This window comes from Nothoprocta perdicaria, unplaced genomic scaffold (genome assembly GCF_003342845.1).
Source record: "Nothoprocta perdicaria isolate Ctin4 unplaced genomic scaffold, notPer1 scaffold_28, whole genome shotgun sequence".
Taxonomy (NCBI): Eukaryota; Metazoa; Chordata; class Aves; order Tinamiformes; family Tinamidae; genus Nothoprocta; species Nothoprocta perdicaria.
In genome coordinates, this window is record NW_020455510.1 from 2,391,680 (window position 1) to 2,409,475 (window position 17,796).

The window sequence follows — 17,796 nt, forward strand, 5'->3', positions numbered from 1 at the left end:
AAGGTTTTAAGTATAAAATACATTTGACTGGTTCTCCGGAAGGCAGGTGTGAACCAGCTGCTGAACCAAGCCCTGGCTGTCTTTTGGAAGTCAGGATAGGGTCAGGACACCTATAACTTAAGGTGTTCATTGGGATGTAGCTCTTCAGATTTGATCCTATGCTCAGATTTGGTTATGTCATCTATAGGACATTCCGCAAGAGGACATTCCTCCGCGCTGTTCTGGAGACCCCGAGTCCCTGGATCGTGGTGAAAGCTGCGTGCTCTAGGCCGGGAACATAAAAGGTACAGTTCTTCTCGTTACATGGCTGCCTTTGCTTTGGACCTGGGACAGCATAATTTTGCTGCACAGTATTACTTATTTAAATGAGAAGCCTAACTCTAAAGAGTTGGTGATAATTTCTGAGGCCCATAAGGAGCCTGGCCAGATTTCGGTTGGTGCCTGAAGGGAGGCCTGCGCTGGCTTCCTAGGCCCCATCAGGCCGTCGTGTAGAGACCCCCACGGACTCGTTCGTTGTCTTGGCACTTGGCATTTTTGTGCTGGTGCTTGTGCACTGGGTGGCCTCTGGCAGCACACGGTGCCTCATAGCTTCCCGAGAGGCAGCGGCTCTGCAAGGACCTCRGAGCGCTCCTGCCCAGCGCCCAGCTCCCCCAGACTGACCCTCCTGCTGGAGCTCTCCACACAGAAGTCAAAAGCCAATTGCATGGCTTGCAGAGGAAAGAGGGTACCCTGGCTGGAAGCTGGTCATAGGCTCCCCCCTGCAGCCCCGCGGCCTGCCTTGCCGCAGGGCTGGGATCTGCGCCATTCCTGGCTTGCTTTGCCATGGGGCCGGGATCCGCGTGGTTCCCGGCTTACCTTGCCGCACGTTCCTCCCTTGGTGTGCAGCCCCGGGCGCAGAGGCAGCGGGCAGCTCTGCCAGGCGCCGCAGTGTGCAAGGGCACCGGGGACACCGCYGAGGCGGCCGTCAGCGTCACCCGTCGTGCTCATCATGATGAAGATGGTTTATTTGTGATGAGAAAAATTCTTGGCGCCAGATCGCAGCCTCGCTCAGGGTACAAATGTGCCTTCTTCTGACTCGAGGAGCTCATTAATGGGGTTTATGGCCTGTGCGTGGCTCTAGCTTCATATATGAGGGTGGCACCTGATTTTGACTACCATAGAAATGCAGAGCTCTGTAATACTCATCTGTCTGGGAGCAAACATTTCAAGAGGGCAAACTATTATTTATGTATATATCTAAAGACAGGATTAAATAGACTCATAGAAGATAGACATTCCAAGCTCCAGGCTATTTCTTTTTTTTACCTTACTTTATATTAAACAAGGTGCTAAGGCTTATAGCTATACACACACACACATATATATATAAAAAAAATACGTAAAGAATAAATCTATATTCTTGACATAGCCTGTGTTATGCCCAGTTGGTGGCATGAGCTTGTATTTTCATCAGTYGTTTCAGGAATGGCTAAAAACAATTTGAATCTGGTCTTAAAGCACAGCAAATGTAAAATTTAAAAATAATCCCTTTTAGATGAGCCAACATATAGCCTAATGCAGTCTGATTTGGATCAAAAATGAGAAGCCCTACAAGCACTGTTCCGTTTGTCCATTTGCCCTTATGTTGCTGCCTGGTTGCATTTAAGCTTCTCATTTTGCCGCCGTGCCTTGGCATAAACAAGGGCTGCCGTGCAATATGTGAGTGTCCGGCCGTGCCTTGTCTTAGCTTGGTAGATGCGGCTCCACGTTGCTCACGTGGCGCCTGGGGGCTGGGTAACGAATGAGAAAAACCATATTCTGGAGCCATCTGTGCGAGCGTGGAGCGGCCCGCGGCGCTAYGGGGGCCACGCAGGCTCCTGTGGCCTCGTGCCCAGGGCTGCCCTGTGGGGCGGCGTTCCCAGCCGTGGCCTGCCGTGGGGCAGCAGCTCTCCCAACGCAGGGCTCAGGGCAGAGGAGGCCGCGTGCTCTGCGCCGCTCGCTCGCCTGCACACTCGCAGCCGTGCAGGCGCCGCTCGCGCGCCTTGCTGCCACTGCCATCTGGTGGCTCTGCGCTTGGGCTTGGGCAGCTGMTCTCCGAGGGGTTTCAATAAAGACRTTAGAGGCCTGTGTATTTATACGCCAAGGTTTCAGTATGGCTTTCTGCACCCTGGTCTGACCTTTGGGGATAATTTGTTTGCACCATACTGTAAGCTCCAGTCTGAAGTGCACTACAGCTAGTATAAGTAATGAGCAGGTCTGTACACAGAGAATAGCCCATGTGCTGCCTGTCTGTTCCTATCCTGTCTGTGCTAGACAGACGTTTCTAACCATTGTAACTTGCACAGGAGCTTGTTGGAGCCGGGCAGCACCAGGTGCTGCAGCCTGTTTCCCCTGTGCCTTCCCTGGGTAAATGGGGAGGGGAAATGGGGTCACCTGTTCAGTGAATTTTGTCAGCTCTTGTTGGAGAGACCATTGTGACACATTTTAAAATGCTAACCTAGTGTGTATATATATATATATATATATATTTTAATGTTCTAGACCTCTGCTGGTTTCTTCACCGCTCAAGGATGCGGTAAGTAGAAAACACCCTGCTGGTGGTGTGCTTAACTCCTGATATATGTTGTTAATTTGCTGGGGGCAAATACCATTGTAGGAAGGGAAGGTCTGTGTGTGATGCGTGGGCTCTGCTCTCCGAGGGCAGCTCAACTTTTTGCTGCTCTCAGCCCCAGGAGCACCCAGTTGGTTGGGCGCACAGGAGCGCTGCAGAGCCGGCTGAGCCGAGCCCCTGCCACAGAGTGCAGGGAGGGACAACCCAAACTGACCTGTGAGGGGCACCAGCAGCAGCCCCGTGCTTGCATCAGCAAAATCCTTCAGGCAAGTAATTTCCAAGGGGAAATAAAGACTGGCTTTAGGAAAAATCCATCTCGTTCCAGACACCCCATTAGCTAGAACAGGGCTAAACTAGGAATAAGAGTGTGGCTTAACACCTTATATGGTACATGGTATGGGGTTTGATGTACATAATCATAATAATTGAACAGACACTCATGCAACAAGTATAGTAAAGATGTCTTTATTCCAAAATAATAATGTGTTAGCTGGACATCTACAAAACATCTACACGAGACTTTGGTAAGAAATATTCATGGTAGCTTTTTTCATACTTCCACAGCAAATAAAAACAATGAAGGAAATCTAAAAATGCAATCAATATTTTGTTTTAAAGTGTACGCTGCAAAAACAGACTCCTACTGTACATCTGTTAGGCCCATAGCTTTTTTATTATGTGTGGAGTCTCTACAGTTTGTATGTTAGAAAAAAAATAACATACCCATAATGCTAAGATCTGGTATTTGAGGTCTACAAAATTGGAGTGCTACCTGTGCTTTCAGCTCAGCAGTACTATGTATGAGCTAATAGAGATAACAGTTCTCATTTTTATTGACTCATCGCCAGTGGTTATTACACTAGAAAGTTTAAAGCAACAGTGCAATACTTCTACATATTGTGTATCAGAGCTTTTTTTTTTTTTCTGAATAGAAAATCAACCTCTCTTTTCTTCATTTGTTTTTGTTTTTTACAAAATGTAACAAGCTTAAATATTTCTTTTTGTATCAAGTTGGAAGAAAGATAACAGATGACTTAAAATGATTCAACAGAAAACAGTGTAAGAAGCTGAACCCAAGCAGGTTCGAGCACACATTTTTTTGAACAAGTGCAGTCTACTTTGTATCAACAAGGTGGAAAAATAAAACATAACACCAACATTCATTCAGCTTTAATGAGCCAAAGAGAAATGTCTGGAAATCACACTGAACAGCCTCCTACTGAAGAGGAAATGAAGTACAGGAGCATCAACTGGTAAGACTCGGAAAGAAAAGAATACTAGATTTCTAATGGAGGTGTTTGTGGGCATGTTCAAAAAAATGTTATGTATTTCATCCATACCTAAAGTACTTATTTGGACTATGCAGACTTTGGCAAAGGGAATAAATAAAAAGACAAAAAAAGTTGATGAACTGAACACACATGAAAAAAACAGAGCCTCCTTAGTATTATAGTTGATTATGTAGAGAAGCAGGCATGCTGTGACGGTATTAGTGCAAGCAGTATGGCTTGAGGAGATAGAATACAGTCCCTAAAGACAGAATTTATTTTTCCCTCCCTCAAGGTACACTCGCTGCTTCCACTCCCTCTGCCCGCTCTGAGCCATCCCGTGGGTGGCAGATCTGCAGCCTCAGGGTTTATTTCACGACAATGGACCCAGGGCCCTTGAAGTGTGTGCATAGCCCGGCCCTGCTCTCTGGAGCTGCCTCTTCAGCCAAGTCGGGCACCTCACCCCCAGCCTCAGCACCTCCAGCAGCTGCAGTATTCCAACAGTCTGGCTTGGATGSGTCCACAAAATAGAACGTGCAAGGTAAGCTCATGAACATATTGGTTAAGGACAGTCTAGTGGGTAGACTATACGCAGTACAGTACCCACTGTACTACTGGGTACACACACGCACGCACGCACAGAGGGCAATCTAAGTCTAGTAAGTGCACTGTAGTGTGAGTGCTACACACACACACACACACACACACACACACACACACACATGCACTCACACACACTCCCACAGAGGACAGTGTAGTGTGTACATTGATGTCAGTGCTATAGGCACACACACACACACAGAGGACAATCTAAGTATAGCTGGTGCACTACGATGTCAGTACTACACACACCCACCCACCTAGGGGAGTCTAGCAAGTGCCCTGTAGTGTCAGTGCTACACCCACACACAGAATCTAGGGGGTTCAGTGTAGTTTCAGTACTACACACACACACACACACACACACACACACACACACACACACACACACACACACACTCACACAGAGGACAGTCTAGTGTGTGCACTCATGTCAGTGCTACAGACATACACACACACACACACAGATGACACTCTATGGGTGCACTGTAATGTGAGTGCTAAACACAAACATACATAGGTGAGTCTAGTGAGTGCCCTGTGGTGTTAGTGGTAAACACACACACAAAACCACTCGCTCAGACACAGAGAGAAGAGTATGTCTTGTTGTTGCACTGTGATGTCAGTGCTACACACAGACTCACGCACACACACAAACAGGCGACAGTGTAGTGTGTGCACTGATCTCAGTGCTGCAGACACACGCGTGCACACACGGACGCACAGAAGACAGTCTAGGGGTGCGTTGCAATGTCAGTGACACACACACACACACACACACACACACACACACACACAGCAGGCTAGGGCTACACTGTAGTGTCAGTGCTACACACATACACAGAGGGCAGTGTAAGTCTAGGGAGTGCCCTGTAGTGGCAGTGCTACACACACACACACGACAGTCTAGGGGTGCACTGCCTGTAATGGCAGTGCTACACACACACACAAACATATCCAGGAGAGTCTAGTGAGTGCCCTGTAGTGTCAGTGGTAAACACACACACACGACAGTCTAAGTCTAGATGCTGTACTGCAGTGTCAGTGCTACACACACACATGCACTCACACATACACTCACACAGAGGACAGTGTCGTGTGTGCTATAGACACACGCGCACACATATAGAGGACAATGTAAGTATAGCTGGTGCACTACAGTATCAGTGCTACACACACAAACACACATACTGCCAAGGAGAGTCTAGCAAGCGCCCTGTAGTGTCAGTACTAAACAYACACAGTCACGCACTCARACATACAGAGTCTAAGTCTTGTTGGTGCACTGTGCTATCAGTGCTACACACACACTCATGCACTCACACACAGAGGAGAGTGTAGTGAGTGCACAGATCTCAGTGCTACATACATGTGCTAACACACAAACACACGCGTTCACATGGACACACACACACACACACGCATGCTCACACACAGAGGACAGTCTAGGGGTTCAATGTAGTCAGTGCTACACACGCACACAAACACACTCAAGAGGACAGTGTGTGCACTCATGTCCTAAAGACAAACACGTGCACACACACAGAGGACAGTCTAGGGGTGCACTGTTATGTCAGTGCTACACACACACATACAGACACATACATACACACACCCGGGGCAGTCTACGGGTTTACTGTAATSTCAGTGTTACACACACACACGAGAGTATACAGAGTGTACTGTACTGTCAGTACTACACACACTGACACACACAGAGGGTAGCCTAGAGGGTGCCAAGACTTAGACTCTGTATGTCTGAGTGCRTGACTGTGTGTGTTTAGCACTGACACTACAGGGCACTTGCTAGACTCTCCTTGGCAGTATGTGTGTTTGTGTGTGTAGCACTGATACTGTAGTGCACCAACTAAGCCTAGAGGGTGCACTGTGATGTCAGTGCCACACAAACACACAGAGCAGTCTAGGGCTACACTGTAGAGTCAGCGCTACACACACAGAGGGCAGTCTGAGTCTAGTGAGTGCCCTGTAGTGTTATTGCTACACACACACACAGAGAGGACAGTCTAGGGGTTGTGTAGTTTCAGTGTTATACACACACATACACTCACACAGAGGACAGCCTAGTGTGTGCACTCATGTCAGTGCTACAGACACACACACACAACAGTCTAGGGGTGCACTGTAATGTCAGTGCTACACACAAACATACACAGGCGAGTCTAGTGAGTGCCCTGTGGTGTTAATAGTACACACACACACACACACACAGAGCAGTCTAGGGCTACGCTGCAGGGTCAGTGTTACACACACACATAGAAGGCAGTCTTAAGTCTAGGGAGTGCCTTGTTGTGTCAGTTACACACACACACACACACACACACACACACACACACACACAAAATCACTCAGACACACAGAGAAGAGTCTAAGTCTTGTTGGTGTACTGTGATGTCAGTGCTGCACACATATACACACACACACACAGAGGACAGTCTAGGAGTGCATTGTGATGTCAGTGCTACACACACGGATATCCAGTTACTGCCCGATAGTGTCAGTGCTACACACACACAGATGCACAGGACAGTCGAAGTCTTGTTGGTGCACTGTGATATCAGTGCTACACACACACACACACACACACGCACACTCTGACAGAGGACAGTCTAGGGGCGCATTATAATGTCAGTGCTACACACACACAGGAACATCATGTTAGTGCCCTGTAGTGACAGTGCTGCACACACACACACACACAGAGCAGTGCCCTATAGTGTCAGTGCTGCACATACACACAAAACACACAGGACAGTCTTGTGTGTGCACTTATGTCAGTGCTACAGACACACACACACACACAGAGGACAGTCTAGGTGTACCCTGTAATTTCAGTGGTACACACACACACACACATAGAGACACATACATACACCCAGGGCAGTCTAAGTCTAGAGGGTGCACTGTGATGTGAGTGCTACAGACACAATCATGCACACGCACACAGAGGACAGTCTAGGGGGTGCACTGTAATTTCAGTGCTACACACCCAGGAAAGTCTACTGAGTGCCCTGTAGAGTCAGTGCTGAACACACAGACACACACACAGAGGACAGTCTAAGTTTACCTGGTGCCCTGTAGTGTCAGTGCWATACAGATACACACACGCACACACAAGACAGTCTAAGACTAGTTGGTGCACTGTAATGTTAGTGCTTTTCACACACTCTCACACCCACAGGACAGTCTACCCTGTGCCCTCTAGGGTCTGTGCTACACACACTCAAGAGAGGACAGTCTAGTTGGGTGCACTGTGATGTCATTACAACACATGTGTGCACACGCACACAGACACACACACACACACACACACTGAAGAGAGTGTAATTTATGCACTGATGACAGTGCTACAAAAACACGTACACACACAGACGGCAGTCTAGAGGTGCAGTGTGATGTCAGTGCTACACACACACTGTAGTGTCCAGTTATTGCCCTGTAGTGTCAGTGYTATACATACACACACGCCCTCACACCCAACCCCTCATACACACAGAGGACAGTCTAGGGCTGCAATGTTATGCCAGTGCTAAACACACACAAATGCACACATCAGTCTAAGTGTAGTGAGTGCCCTATAGTGTCAATCCTACACATACACACACAACACACAGGACAGTCTGGTGTGTGCACTGACACACTACAGGCAGACAGACACACACACCGAGGGCAGTCTAGTGAGTGCACTGTAGTGTCAGTGCTACACACAAACACACTCAGGACAGTCTAGTGTGTGCTCTCGTGCTACAGACACACGTGCACACACCAAATGTATAGGACAGTCTAGGAGTGTCTACACAATAGTCTACACACGAGAGTCTAGTGAGTGCCCTCTAGTGTCAGTGCTAAACACATACGTACACACACGAGAGTGTAGTGTGTGTACTGATGCCAGTGCTACACACACTACATSCACACACAGTGTGTGTCTAGGGATGCATTGCAATGTCAGTGCTACACACATACACACACACACTCACTCACACACAGAAGGCAGTCTACGTCTAGTGAGTGCCCTATAGTGTTARTACTACACATACACACAGGACAGTCTCGTGTGTGCACTGATCTCAGCGCTACACAGATACACACAGACACGCCCGCTCACACACAGAGGACAGTCTGAGGGGGGGGGGGGTTCAATGTAGTGTCAGAGCTACACACAAGCACACTCAGAGGACAGTCTAGTGCGTGCACTCGTGTCCTAAAGACAAACGCGTGCACACACACAGAGGACAGTCTAGGGGTGCACTGTTATGTCAGTGCTACACACACACATACAGACACATACATACACACACCCAGGGCAGTCTACGGGTTTACTGTAATGTCAGTGTTACACACACACACGAGAGTATACAGAGTGTACTGTACTGTCAGTACTACACACACTGACACACACAGAGGGTAGTCTAAGCCTAGAGGGTGCACTGTGATGTCAGTGCCACACAAACACACAGAGCAGTCTAGGGCTACACTGTAGAGTCAGCACTACACACACAGAGGGCAGTCTGAGTCTAGTGAGTTCCCTGTAGTGTCATTGCTACACACACACACACACACACACACACACACACACACACACACACACACACACACACACACACACACACACACACAGGACAGGCTAGTGCGTGCACTCAGTGCTACAGACACACACGCGTGTGCACACAGAGCGCAGTCTAAGTTTAGTGGGTGCACTGTGATGTCAGTGGTGCACACACAGAGTACAGTGTAGTATGTGCACTGATGTCAGTGCTTACAGACACACACACACACACACACACACACACACACACACACACACACAGCAGGCAGTCTCAGTCTAGTGAGCGCACCGCAATGTCAGTGCTACACACACAGAGGAGAGTCTAGTGAGTGCCCTGTTGTGTCAGTGCTCTGCTCTACACACACACACAGCAGACAGTCTAGGGCTGCACTCTAATATTAGTGCTATACACACGATAGTGTACTAGACTGCACTGTAATGTCAGTACTACACACAGCCACACCTGACTGCGGAGTTTCTGAGCATGTACAAGGAGGCACTCTAGCCTATTACTAATATTAATGTGAGCCAGGCTGTGCAAAATGCAATGTGTTTGGTTTTAACATTAGTCCTTTCCTTTTATTTTTTTTTTTAMCCCCCCTCCCCCGTCCTGGTTTGSTTCAGTCTGGGTTTGCACCCATTTCCCATAGCAGCACKGGGGGGTGCTGAGCACTGCACTTCATTTCACCAGGCTCCTCTCAGGGTGGGTCTAATAAAGGCTGTTCAGTTCTTCACAYGGGGTTGGGATGTGCCAGCCATGGGAGTCCTGAGTCCCGAGCCCACCTTGGTGCATCCAGCGAGGCTGCCCAGGGCGCAGCACAGCCCGTGCTGCCACACGCTGCAGGGACGGAGTGGGAAGAGTCRAGGTGGCTTGGGGCTCAAATGGAGTGTGTGGGGGGGGGGAATGCTGAAAACCTGGCTGCCCACGTATGAGGACTGCCATCACATGTGGATTAGTTAAGGCTGCTCTAAAGAGACTACAAAATACTTTTTCATTCATTTTCCTCAAGCTTGTTTTACGTGTGCTCAGCAATAGCCATTGTTCTCAATGCATTGTTATCTATGTGGAGTCAGGGGTGAATGCTGCCTTACCTGCACAGAGAGCTAATGCTCCGCCTTATCAGCCATCTTAGATGGTCACCGGTTAAACTGACGCGACAGCTTAATAGCTCAGTAGCAAGTGAGGCCCAAGCTCTCTAGTCTTTTACCTGCTCACCAGTTCAGCTGAGAACTGAATTCTGCAGAGGCAGGTCTAAAATAGCAGAAGCAGCTGAAACTGTTCAGAAGCCATTTGCTGCTCTTAGGCAGGGTGGTAGGAGCCAGTCTGTTCAGGGCACACATTTAACCTGGCTACTGTAGCTGCAGATTACAGCCCTGCAATTGTCATAAATTTAGTAAGTTTTGATTCCCCCCCCCCAAACTCCCAAGTAGAAAGGCAAACGTACCATCCACTGCTGTAAATAGCTTTCTGTGGCAGCCTGTAATTCGTATTTTAAGAAGTGTTTGTCCTGGTTTCTCTTCAGCAATTCCCTGCCCTTTGCTGGTAGGGATATATGAAAACTTGGCTCATCTGTCTGTATTATTTTTTAATGCGCTTGCCTTACCTTCTTGTTCCAGTAGGGCTTTCCATGACACGATTATTGAGGCTGACTGCATTTGGACCAATTTCAGTAGTTCTAGATCCCTTCTGAGAGGCCATGGATGGASCCAATAGAAGAGTATGGCATTTAAATACATGATGGTATTCACATGTTTTCTTTGTGTGCTATTTTGACTATGTACAGTGGGCAGAAATAATTTCTACGCTGCACAGATTATTTCCTATTTAATTTTTAAAAAAACAAAGGTTATTTTGCAAGGTACCATAACATCTATTGGAAGAAAAGAATATAGGGTAGTTATAGCATCAGTTCAAGCCAATAGTGTGAAAAATATAAATATGCACCTTTAAATTACTGAAATTATTCCTTGGCATAGTTACATACTCACATAGGCACTGCTTTGGATTTTGAAATCAGCTCGAGAGCAATCCTTCCACATATGGAACATGTCACTTYAACCTAGTTATGTTAATATGCATGCATCCCATCTCTTTACAAGTAGTCTTTGTATATGGCTGTTCCATGGCCACAGATACATTTGTATTTCAGTTAAATGATTCACAATGACTTACCAGTTTTATGCATTAAGGGCCAGCTGGAGTATCAAAGATTTACTCTCAGCATAAATCTGTGAGGAAATATTTATAAAATACATTTCTTGCTCCGGCAAGACTAAAAAGCAAACCACACTGCAAAAATGAAAACTAATATACACTTTATATATGTTTGTTTTAAAAAAACCAAACCAAGGTTGACTTTCCATTTAGCTCACAGCGCATCACTCGGCTGCTCTGCTAACAGGGGTGAACGTTACATGCCCTTAGCTCCTTTTTGTCTTTGCAGCTGGTGAACTGAGTGGTTTTGGCCCTCCTCTTCACGATCATGTAGCGCTCCTGAATGCCGCCGCCACACAGCGCCGAGCACTCTGTCCAAGCAGTCCACGGCTTCAGTCTGCAAACTGAACAAAACACCRTTTGCTTCAGAGTTCCCAATCTGCTAGGCTAACCTGCACATGTTGGTAGGGAGCCCCTAGATAGGTACTGAGTACGAGTTATTGGCTAGCCTATAGTTTAACTGCTACTGTAATAGAGACCTGCTATTAYAATCAAGTATAATCACAGCACATTTGACAAATAGTGAAAAAATACACTGAAAGAACAATTTACATTATAATCTAATATTATAATGTAATTATAATTACACTATAAAGCAGATAAAAATTAATGAACTGTTAAAGGTAGGACAAACATGCACCATAAATTAACAGTAATTCACATCTGAATAATGTGAGCTGTATCATAAAATACTGAAGTTTGGCGATTTGAGGCAACAGGTTTTGATACTACTGTGCCTTGTGGACAAAAAGAGTTTGAGCAGAGCTGACTGAAATTACTGTGATGGGAATTTGCTCTGTTCGGAGGTTCCCTACTGGACTTAGGAGTAAATACTTTTAAATAAAACTAATAAAAGCCTTTCCATATCAGGCGTGGAGCTTCTGTGTCACTTCTTTGATGACAGCTGAACACTGCAAGCAGTTGTACTTTACTGCTAAAATGTACCTTCCCCCCCCCCCGCCCCGCCGACTGTGCTGCCACCAGGCGCTATCATGGTGTGAGCTGGAGCTGCTCAGAGAGCCCTTTCTGCTACGCAGGACGGCTGTGCGCGCGAGGCGAGGGCGTCGCACTCACCTGGGTACTGCTCACTGTCCGCGTTCTTCTTCGCTTGCTCGCTCCGCCTCTTCTCCCGCGCCTCCTTCCATCGCCGCTTCTCCAGGCCGGGGCCGCGCAGGCATTTCCGTACTCGACACTTGGTGCGCTGGACAGTTTCTGGGCAGGCTGTTCCCCCGAACTGCGGCTCCATTTTGATCATTCTCGTCCTGATCATGTGGCCCTTTCCGCATGACGTGTTGCACTCGGACCACTGGGACCACTCGGTTAGTTCACAGTCAATAGCTGCAAAGGGGGAGAAGGGCACGCGAAAGCAGGAAGCTGCAGAGTTGTTCCGGCTCCCCTGACACCCGATAGCCACCTAAGTCCCTGGGCCTCCCAGCAAAACTTGTGACATTGTCACTGTTTCCCAAGGAGCTGGTCACTAACAGAAATTATGTGCTGGCCGGGCACAAAGCAAACATAAGGGGTGGGCTGGAGTATGTAGAGATCCTGAATAGAACAGGGAGAAAATGAACTGACTCCAAAGGGAATGTAGAAACATTCCCAGAAACAACAGTGCCTGCCTCACATAACAGGAGTACATGGAGTAATAAAAGCTCCTAACAGCCTTAGCCTTCATTTTCCCAGCGCTTCCCACACTTACGGCACTCGGGTAACATGCATTTTTCCACTTGCTCCAGCTCCTCGTTGCAGTCCCCGAGCTCCGCGGCGGACTTCAGCATTCTTTGCCGGGTTCGCATTCCCTTCCCACAGGTTACGCTGCAGTCACTCCACTCCGACCAAGGAGACAGCAAGCAGGGAATCGTATCTAAGATGAAAAGGTCATTTGAAAATAAATTCAGGTAGAAAACTATTTATTGCTTATATAGGATATCATTATATTACTATAACTGCAACTACTAATTACTACAATGTATTACATGATATTTAAACTATATAATGTATATAATAAAAATGAATATACAATATAAAATATAACAATTATAAAATTAATTATATACTTAACATAAATGTATATTTACATTGTAAAATACTCATACACAAATAAAATGCTCAAATATATGTAATTGTACATAAAAGAGAAGAAATAGTTAGAGAAATTATGTTGGAACCATAAATATTTAAGGGACTTTCAGGTCTGTGCACTGAAACTATTGGTCTCTTTAGAAAAGAGCTCTCCTCTCGAGCATTTGATAGTCTACCAAGATTTTAACTAGTGACAGCAAGAACTCTAGTAGGAAATTATATTTTAGTAGATARAATGTGCTAAGTAAATATATGCCACATTTTAGACTTTAAGTGCTGGGGGGAGCGTGGCTGAAAGGTGCACCACCATTTCTAAAAGGTTAGGGGTACCTTTTATGCTAGTTGTGTCATTAAATATAGCTCATATTCCCCCAAATTGTAATGGCTTACACAGGGAATGCTACTATAGGCATCACCGTATGGCTAACACTCTGACAGCACTCAACCCAGAGCTGTTAGTGGTAGCTGTCTTTCCTGGTGCCAGCGCCACTTAGTGTCTCACTGCCCAGTGGCGCGGCGCGGGTGCTTACGGCATTCGGGCATCATGCACTTCTCGGCCTCCGTGGTCTCCGCCTTGCACATGGACCCGTCAGCAGGAGTCATCTTGATCATTCGGTGGCGCCTCTTGGTTCCCAAGCCGCAGCTGGCGCTGCACTCATCCCACTCGCCCCACTCRGTGACGAGGCAGCTGCTGGGGGCTGTAGGGGACGGCAAGGGACACGGGTCACTCGGCGAGCTCGGCTCGGACACACTCTGCGCAGCGCCCCTGCTCCCGACCGGCTTTGACGCAGCTGAGCGCAATACTTACAACACTCCTCATTTACAACACATTTCTCAGTCTCTTCAGTGGGCACTTTGCACATAGAGCCATCTTCGGGGAATTGCTTTACATATCTCTCTCTAGAGCGCGTTCCCATGCCACAGGAAACACTACAGGGGGACCAGGTAATCCAGTCAGACATCATGCAAGTGGAACCATCTAAAATACAGAGGACCGTTTCAATCGCTAATACTCACACAACCACTACCCGCCGCCCTGGCTCCATGTGCATGTGTGCCCAGCTGGGAAGCGCTGGGAATCGCTTCCTTGCCGCCTCTCTCCTCCCCTTGGCTCTAACCTCACTCCTTTTGTTCCTCATGCTGCTGTGGGCTCCCGGCCCAGTGGAGCTGCCAAGGGGCACAGGCAGCGCTCAGCTCCCGTGCGCTGGCCCCAGCATCTGCTCTTGCTGCCCATAACACGAGTCAGGCAGCAGCCGGCACTTCAAGAACTGCTTTAAAGAGAAGGTTTTCCCTCTCCCAAGAGCCATTCATCTCCTCCACCTTTCCCCCCGGTTACCTTCATCGCTGCAGCCTGGGCCCATGCAGGGCTGGAAATCCTGCGTGTCGGGGCAGGGCACGCTGAGGTCCAGCTGCGCCTTAAGCATCCTCTGCCTCATCCTCTTGCCCTTCTCACACGTGGAGGAGCTGCAGGCTGACCAGGGGGACCAGTTGGAATAGATGCAGGTCTCTGGGGTGTCATCTACAAGWAAGAAAAGGCAGTGGGAATTAACTATACGCTGGCCTCCATTTGCTTCTCTATACTGGTGATTATAGAGGTTACTATAGRTAGAGATTACTATATTAAGTTGCTTCCAATCTACTTTTCCATTTAAACCTGAAAGGCGGGAGGGCAAGGGAGGGGAGGAAGAAACAAACAAAACAGAACACACTATCTCCCTTTTTAATCCTAAAACGTTTCTGTTCTATTACTTTTGCTGTTATTGTTAGCTGTAACATACACAAGCAGGAAAAGCTAAAAGCAGGTACCAAAAAGGCAAAAAATTAAATCAACTCTTTGACATCCTGTGGGACTTCTGCTCCTTAGTGAGTTTGGTACTTTATCTAGAAATGGCACAAGGTATAAATCAGCTCAGCACAAATTAGTTTAAAAAGTACCTTCTTCTTTTTCTTCTGGTGCGAGATCTGCCACAATATCATCTATGTTATCAGGAACAATATTGCATTGCTCCCCCTGAAAGAAATGATTGTGGAAGGATTATGGTTATTTATTTAGGGATGTTTATTTATTTAAATAGCCTTTTCTRAGGAGTTATTAGGGATTATTTGCAGTACTACCTTGCGGGCAATTCTCTCAATTACCACTCTGGCCACCAGCTTGATAGAGCCTCCTTCGGGATCATAAAAGGGACTTTGGGGGTGGTCTAGGCTTGTAAGAGGTCTGATCTTCTCTTGAGGAACTGTAGGTTTGTTGGGAGACTGCAATCAGAAAGACAAAGATGGATTAAAAATAAACTGTCAGTGTATCCCAGGGGAATGTAGTGGAATATTATTCCATTAATAAATCTCAAAGTTAGACACTGCTGCCAGTGTCTAAATTAAATGTTATAAACAATATCTTTAATAAAGTAGTATGAAGACATCCATGACGTGGCCATGGATGGAAGAGCATTCATTTTCACAGTTCTAAGGAAAACCTCACGCTTTCAGCGGATGCCTCGCAGCCCACACACCTCGTAGGTGACGCCGCTGTCCGTGCCGGCGTCCCACGGGATTAAGTCCTGCACGACCTTCTGCACCCAGCCGCAGTCCTTGGTGCACAGGTCTTCCGCCGAGAGGCCCACGTTCCAGTCGGGGCTGGGCCCCAGCATGGTGAGGAAGGACATCAGGTGCCGATGCCGGTCCACAGAAAACTCAGCAGAGGGAGCAGCTCTCCTGCAAATTGCAACACGAGCAGCATTAGCAGCGCTCCYGGAGCCTGTTGTTGAGCAGCAGCGAGACCGTGCTTCCCGCTGGGAGACAGGGAACACGGGAACGATGCTGTAAGGGAGGTCACCAGTGGATACCTGCAAGCACATCAGTCCCTCTCGCTGCCTTTTTGGGTCGCTGCACATACACGTGACACACGCACACACTGCTCTGCTCGCAGAGCTCCCGGGACACAAGCAACCCACAACTGCGTAAGGACAGTGTCCCGGAGAAGGGCTCCGGTGGAACCACATGCAACGCTTATAACTCAGAGCGGTGCCTCACTSCCCTGCAAGAGGAAGGCTGCACAAACGGGCACCTCGTAACCATCGCAGTGTCGCGGCCAGCGCTGCTCTGGACCTCGGGCATTGCTTCTTACCGTGTAAATTGGCCTCTACTGAATTAAAAATGTCAAGTAGAAGTGTTTCCCGCWGTTTGCTGACATTAATCCTGCCTTTCCAAGAGAGGCAAATGACTTTCATTATGATAGGTAGAGCTGTTTTGATTTCAGTGGAACAATTTGTCTAACGTAAATGAATAAAATAACGAAGGCATCCATATTTCRCAATACAATATTCTGATGTATTTGTCAAGTGCATGGCAGCCATTACTCTTTAAAAGCCTGCTAGCTGACGGACTTCAACATCTAAAGGGTTTACTACAATATAAGAAGCACACTCTAAGAATTCCCTATAGGAATTTTATATGTAATACTGAGCAATAAACAACTTGTGCAGGGCTGGCAGGACAAAACAACACAGCTATGTTTATTTAGTGCCACATCTTTAAGGCAGGTTCATAACAGGCACGYTGCAGAAGAGAGACCCCGACCGGCTCTTTTGGCCAAGAGGCSAGGGCCGCGCGGCCTGCGCGGGGCCGCTCCTCACGGCTGCCCCTGTCCCTGAGCTGGGCTCAGCCGGTCAGCACGGCTCGCACAGCCTCAGATTTTGCTCTCAGAAAGCCAGRAGGGGCAGACTTCAGCACAGCACTCCAGGGCAGACAGCTAGAAACCACCTAAAGGCTCCTTCAGACCCGTGCTGGTTGGAATCTGTTGTCATTTGCTATTGCTCTGAGAGGCACAGTAGCAATAAGTCTTTGCATGCTTTGTTAGGAATGTAAATATTAATGTTATTAATATAATTCAAAATTAAATATGTACACTGTATGTCTAACTATATCAATATTGAAACTGAGTGAAGGAAGACTTCAGTAGGAGCTCATCTTTGCCTACAAACTTCTGCTGTTCTGCAGCACATGATCTCGCTCAGCCACCCTTTCCATCTCCAGAGCCCTCTGTAAATGTTACCTACTTTCTACTTCTTATTTAAGCAAGGTAGATTCATAGCTTTCTAGTTTTCTAACCATTCGACAGATGACAGGAGAGAGGAAAAGATTAAATCTCACATCCTTCCCACTTCAGCTTCCTCAGGCCAGCCTTGTTCTCCTGCCTGAACCCCCTCCAGGCGCCCGGTGATCCTGAGGGCGCCCGGCCTCCCCGCGCGCAGCCCCACGGGCGGACGAGGCTCGGAGGCGCTCGGGACTCGCGTACGGTTCCGCTGAGCTCCGCGGCCGGCTCGTGTCCCAGCGCGGCTGCAGGGAGGCGCAGCCGGGCGGCCTCACCGTCACCCGCACGCCGGCCTGGCCGCCCCGGCCTCTTCCTCCCCCGCTCCCGCTCCTGCGCGCGCAGGGCACACGCTCTGCTGCTAGCCAGCACGACACTCCAAGCTGG

The 17,796-nt window shown here is 47.9% G+C and overlaps 1 protein-coding gene and 1 long non-coding RNA gene across 4 annotated transcripts in view; one reads left to right on the top strand and one right to left on the bottom strand.

Moving 5' to 3' along the window:
- The first annotated feature begins 206 nt into the window (after positions 1 to 206).
- LOC112948887 lies at positions 207 to 3,718 on the top strand. Its single transcript, XR_003249719.1, has 3 exons — positions 207 to 284; positions 2,521 to 2,554; positions 3,602 to 3,718. It is a non-coding gene; the product is annotated as an uncharacterized LOC112948887 (long non-coding RNA).
- A 7,116-nt stretch (positions 3,719 to 10,834) lies between these two features.
- SPON1 (spondin 1) overlaps positions 10,835 to 17,796 on the bottom strand; it is a 230,947-nt gene continuing 223,985 nt past the window's right edge. For all 3 annotated transcript variants that reach the window (XM_026041132.1, XM_026041133.1, XM_026041131.1), the window contains 9 exons: positions 15,833 to 16,034; positions 15,438 to 15,578; positions 15,258 to 15,333; positions 14,659 to 14,841; positions 14,131 to 14,301; positions 13,853 to 14,020; positions 12,940 to 13,104; positions 12,315 to 12,578; positions 10,835 to 11,584 (listed from right to left, as the gene is read on the bottom strand). In XM_026041132.1, the coding sequence (XP_025896917.1) occupies positions 11,421 to 11,584; positions 12,315 to 12,578; positions 12,940 to 13,104; positions 13,853 to 14,020; positions 14,131 to 14,301; positions 14,659 to 14,841; positions 15,258 to 15,333; positions 15,438 to 15,578; positions 15,833 to 16,034 (1,534 nt within the window). In that variant the 3' untranslated portion in view covers positions 10,835 to 11,420. The remainder of the gene's footprint in view (positions 11,585 to 12,314; positions 12,579 to 12,939; positions 13,105 to 13,852; positions 14,021 to 14,130; positions 14,302 to 14,658; positions 14,842 to 15,257; positions 15,334 to 15,437; positions 15,579 to 15,832; positions 16,035 to 17,796) is intronic.